At 33.6% G+C, this 6147-nt stretch overlaps 1 protein-coding gene across 1 annotated transcript; it reads right to left on the bottom strand.

The window, feature by feature from the left end:
- Nucleotides 1-3752: 3752 nt before the first annotated feature.
- On the bottom strand, nucleotides 3753-4808 carry LOC128215200 (cysteinyl leukotriene receptor 2-like). Its single transcript, XM_052921908.1, has one exon. It carries the CDS (start codon nucleotides 4806-4808, stop codon nucleotides 3753-3755), a length of 1056 nt encoding a protein of 351 aa, XP_052777868.1.
- Nucleotides 4809-6147: the final 1339 nt, after the last annotated feature.

Below are 6147 nucleotides of genomic sequence, written 5' to 3'. Positions count from 1 at the left end.
CGTGCAGTACGTTCAGTCGTCATGGGCCTCAGTTAGTGCAGGCATCAGATTTTCCGTTTGCAATACTATCGGAATGTCACATTGCTAAAAGTGGATGTAGCAACAGTACCGTTACTGGAAGAATTATGGCAGTTGACAAGTCATGAAAGCCTCTTGATTAAGAACAAAGCCCGCTTTGAGAACTCTTTAAAAAAAAAACGACGCAGATGCCTAATATTTATCGTCGCGGGAATATCAATGAGTTTGCATGTTACCTTATGTTATTTGTTCTGAATTAATGTGGAAGCAAAAACCTCCTTAATACATTTAAGACATAATCTCTAAAAATATTATTATCGATTTAGTTTTAATTGACATTGCTAAAGTTTACAGAAAAAGTATAGCGCAGTTTTAAGGTAATATTCAAATTATTTCAAATGATTACACTTTAAATATCACGGTTTGTCACCTTATCAATTCCTAAATGATAAAGGTGAAAAATCAGTTAGATTTTGTGGCTGATAATTAAGTTTGAATTACAAACAATCGTATATGGCGCAAAGTAAAAACAAATAAAACACATTTTAAGAACTTTTTTTTAGAAAATTAAAGCCATGCTTTACATCTTAGAAACATTTTAATTGTCCCCTTTTAATTGATCAACGCCTCGCTAATTACCGTTCCAAGAAACTGTATTAGAAAGTTAACATATAAAAGTAAACATATTTTTTTTTTAATTTCGCGTTATTGTAAAAATGGGATGGCATATAAATGGAGTGTTATTTTATGAGACCGTAAATTAATTTAGAGTAAGATGTGATTAAGAAGGCGTGGGTGTTGATAGAAAATGAAAAAGAAAATGCTTCATTGCAGAATGCTTAGATTATCGTTTTTTATTAAAGTTGAACACGATAATAAGATCTTAACATAAACATGTGCAAACCATTACTCTTAAAGATGCACTCTTACTCCCAAATAATATTTACCACAATCAAAAATATTGTTTTAATATTGCAAAAAGGAAGAATAAATGTCTTATGAAGGCTTCCGAGTTTTATTTGAAAAAAATGAGCATAAAAACTACGGTATTTATACCTTATGAGATCATAGTAAATCACAGAAAATCTTTTAGCATTAACTAATCATTTAAAATGTTTGCGCTTTTTGCTTTTCAATACACGGTTACCATATTGTTATCAGTAACTAATATTTTTAATAGTAACTGCATTATTCTGCTTCCTAGAAAACATGATTTCTTAATTGATTACAGGATTAACAAATAAGATCGGTTCAATTATTTTTTAGCCCAATTACAAATGACGGAATTATTCTCCTCACAATCATTTATCACTCCCGGGGTAATCAAATGCAGATCTTCTTTGGCTTTATTGAATCAATTAAAACTTCCTTAGTATTCAATGGTGTTGAATCTGCACGCGAGGTGTAAGAGCACTATCCGCTTTCTGCTCCATACGATCATATTTACTTGATACTGTGTTTAGCGACATCTGGCTGGTCGGGTTTCGGCCTTCGAATTATCTGTTAGCAATGCGTATTCTCGATCAGCAATGTCCGTCATTCTGTCAAAGAAAGTCAGATAGTCGGAGTAGTTTTAATATGATGCGCTGTAAATATAAAAAAATGTTACTTTTGAATGCTTACTGATAATGAAGTAACGCCTAAACATAATGTAGCCAACAAAACACGTGTATCGTTATGTGATATTGTTTGTTCCCTCGTGTAGCGTGTGTTAGGCATTGACTCTTGTGCCTCAAAACAGGCTCATAATAACATTTGTCCCTGTTCTTTTAATGTATTTCGGTAACATATCATTGTATCTCCAGAGACATTCTACTGCAAGCCAATACGCGTGTAACCCAGCAATAACTACAAATTCATCTTTGCAAAACTGATTTTGTAATTGATTTGAAAAAAAAACAAACATTAAAATTGTTTCAATTGCGCTATATAATCCCAAGTGCATTCCATAATTTGTTTTTTATGTTCGTTAATTGCAGCAACGACACTCAAGCTTTTAATTAATTATACTTCCGGGGTGCCCTAGACCCACTGTTCGCATCAGTTTAAAACGAATATTATTCAATTTATCTGTGCTATTCATCTGTCCATTAGGCCATGTCAAATTAATTATATGTGAAGTGTTATCTTGCTGATTAGATTTTGTCATTCGAAATTCCTAAACAATGTGTTCAAGAAATAAACCTGTTCAAAGTTATGGCGTGTACGACTAGCATAATTATGTTATTAATACGAATGTATACTTATAACTGTATCGATTAATAAACAAATGATTTTTTAAGTATTAGAGTGACGTAAGTATGGTTAAAACATTATCAACATTTGCGTGTGTTTTGCCAATAGAGAGAATATACTATTTCTTTTTGGAATTTATGTTTATCGCTTAACCACACAGAATAAAAACAAATGCATACCTCCAAGTAACAAGTGTAAGATATTAAATTAGCTGAAATCGTTTTATATACCAATAATCAGTGTATTATAACTGCTAACGAACAGTTTTAAATTTATAGAAATTGCCGTTCAACCTTAGGGTGTATATTATGCTTCTGAATAATTTCTCCTGAAGAACTTGGTCCGAATTGAGAAGTTTGATTTGTAACATTACGTTTTAATACTAAATATAGAACATTATCCGGTTTAAAGACGAATGAAAATAGAAATTGTAGGCGAGTTTTTGTCTCTGTGTGTGTTAATGTGTGTATGCGTGAGTGCGTGTGTGTGCTCGCGTCCGTCCAAAGCGTTTTTGTCTTGTCCTGAACATAACTCCAAAAACCTCTGAGGTATTGAATTCAAACTTAAGATACAATATGACCTCGGCAACGAAATTTGTTTGTAAATTTTTGTACTTATTATTGTATGGAATACAAATACTTATTTTAATTCCTTTTTGAAGTATTAACTTTAAACATCATGTACATATGTAATATAACCAGAAACAGTGCAGTACACAGGATCCAAAGTTTTGGCTGCGATATAAATTATGTTTTGTTTTCTGTTGTTCATTTTCATAGAGTTTATTTAATTTTTGTACGCACAACATCACCGAAAGTGCAGTTCACTTATTAAATCTAATAGATGAAAATGAATGTTGAATTGAATGATATTAAAATTAAAACCTTGGAATCCAAAAGGCTTGACAACCCTTGCAGTGTTATATTCATATCCCTTGTCAAAATGGGAATGATATACTGTACTTCCTTCGTTGGAGGATATGTCAGTCTGTGGCTACTCCTGCTACTTGCAAAATTGCAGCAACAATTTAACACAAGCTAACTAAAAGAACTATTTATTTACATTTATAACATCATCAAACAAAGATTATGCTATAGTATAAAAGCACAAGTATACCATTCAGACATGTTTTCTGAGCCCAAGAAGTTACACCTGCCACAACAGTGAATGTAATACTGTATTTGACGACACCATCAGAGTACACACATAAAACGCGCACGGTGAAGTCTTTATAGGTTTTTAATTTATTTTTAATAATTCAATCTTGATGTTTAGGCGATTTGTTGACGATTTCTACACTTTCTATTGAAAACCATTACTGTAACAATCACATATGTACAGACCAATACCACTTTTAAACGACGCAGTTCAGTTAACAAAGTATTAAGCACGTTCAACAAATATAATTGGTAAAAGCTATATTTGGTACCAATTTCGTTTAATTGCACTTGTTTTAAGGTAAACTGTATACATGTTACTACCACAAATGTCGACTCTTTTCACAGACGAATAATTTCTTCCTTTGTTTCCTTGCTGTTTCTAACTGTTACGCTTCGCATAGAAGTTCTTTGTCTGCAGAAGCATTTTTTAAGCTCATACCTGAAGTTCTTTCCTGACAAAATGTAAATTAAGAAATTTGCAGCGTAGTTAATAAGGGACACCACAATAGCAATGTCAAGGTATGGTGACAGCGCAACATAAAATGGATATGCGTCCGGCCCCCTCGCTTTCACAATCATGTCAAGAGTCAACGACAATGTCAGTAGCGGTAACAAGGTCCCGAGGTAAGTAAACGAAACTGTCAGAAGCATAGATGTTGTTCGGTGTGTTTTCCGCATGGCACGGTGGTGCCGCGAGTTGATTTCGTGTCGTATTTTGAATATTTGGTAGAGAACGAGTCCGTTACAAACCAGAACGAATGTCACCGGTAGAATAAACGTAAGAGTCATGTGGTAGAAGTAAATGTGTAGATTGGAGTACAGCTCGATGAAACTGTCACTTGCTCCACAGTTTCTGGACTCAAGCTGTTCAACCATAACGAGGCGAAATGCCTGACTAAGACTCATGGAAACAAACAACACGATAATAGCCAGTGTTGCCCCTGATCTTCGCCTTATTAGGAACTTTTTGAATGGCATACAGACCGCAATGAGTCTTTCCAAAGCCATTAAAACTATAAGCCATGATGACATAAGATAACAAATGTGTTCCGCAAAATTGAATATCTTGCAGCCGATATCGTCGAAATTGTGAAATATTACTCCTGAAGAGGAGTTCTGTTGGAAGTATTCATCAATGGATCGTATTTGTCGGATAATCAGCGTTAGAGTATCAAAGACGGCAAGGGCACACAGATACTGCGAGTAAGATTTATGACGCAAGGCTTTTGATTTCATGACGACAAAAGAAAGGATGTTGCCGATGATTCCTGCAAACACTATTATTGGAGTTAAGACGGTCTTCAGCCAAAATCCCCATTTTAACGTCTCTGCAGCGTTCTCGAAATCTGTAAAAGACCAGAGCAAATGTGAATACTGTAATTTTAAATATGCCATCTTATATCGCAATTGGCTAAAGAAGGGTTTCTGATAGAAAAAAGAGAAAAATGACTTGCTTTAAGTGCTAAGCACTCTTAAAGAACGACAAACGTTAATCGTCCGTTATTATTCAAAATGTTTTCAATATTTACCGTAATTTTAGCGTCTTTTAACGAAAAGTACTTATAGTCTGAATCTAATACCAGCATACAATGCATCGTTCAAATATTAACAACATAAGAACACGTTTACACTAAGAAATAAGAACAATATGTGTGTATGTCTGTGCGTGCGTGTGTGCGTGTGTGTGTGTGTGTGTGTGCGTGTGTGCGTGTGTGTGTGTGTTCCGCAACTGGACTTGCTTATTTTATCTTTGATTCCGAAGTCAACGCCACGATTAAGACATTCGCAAAAACATGCACAAGAGACTTCCTTGAATACTTTTCTGAGTAAAACGACTGATATATATATATACTAGCGGAATAAAGTGACTGTCCATCCTAAGCCAACATGCTAAGCGGATTTCCTGCAAGTTTTCTTGAAGAAGTTTATCAGATGAATTTGTTTCTTAAATTCAAAAGAAAATCCTTGCATGTACAGTAAAATCAATACAACGAAATGAATTAATATTGGTTTGACATTGTTTTGAATATTGTTAAATAGACGAACATAAATATTCAATGAGCTGAACTTCTCACATGAACTTTGAAAAAGATTAGAGAGATTGATTCAAATTTATATATTCTGAAATTTCGACTATTATGATGTAAGTATTTGTAAACAAGTAGAATGGGTTTTTTTAATAACGGGATCCGCTATAAAAATGAGCTAATTATCGTCTTTTCAGAGGCTCAATACGTATGTGTCTCTAATATTTGCTTTTATTTTGTTGAGTAGAAATCTGAATTATTTTTTTCTTAAGAGTTTAAACATGTTGTTTTTTTAAATGCTATTCTTTCCATTTTGACTAACTGTTATTATAATTATTCATTACTTTGGTTACATTATCATATATACCTGTATGTATTTCCCCTGTGTTGTTCCTTAATAGCGAATAATTCAACGCAGTATTGCTTTCCATCGTAAACTCCTTTTTTCTTGAGTTCTAGCGAACGGATTAGATACACAGTACACCTGGAAGAAATCAATGTAGAATGATCATTTCAATAGTCACCTAGTAACAAAAACCTAGACAATTTCAAAGTAAAAAAGTAGAAGCGATGCAGGTACTAGAAAAATCAATCGTATTTAGTTTTTTTAAGCATAATTATGAATAATGTAGCTTTAATCTTTTTGGTGGCTCTGAGGACAAACCTAATCATATGCTAGACTATCGCATGCATACACGTTTGTCTGT

This window comes from Mya arenaria, chromosome 13, assembly GCF_026914265.1.
Source record: "Mya arenaria isolate MELC-2E11 chromosome 13, ASM2691426v1".
Taxonomy (NCBI): Eukaryota; Metazoa; Mollusca; class Bivalvia; order Myida; family Myidae; genus Mya; species Mya arenaria.
Note: the sequence above shows the minus strand (reverse complement) of the source record. Positions and strands in the feature narration are given on the sequence as shown.

Bases quoted from the DNA above. Each gene is read 5' to 3' on its own strand.
- LOC128215200 (XM_052921908.1), bottom strand. From the start codon at position 4,808: ATGGCATATTTAAAATTACAGTATTCACATTTGCTCTGGTCTTTTACA.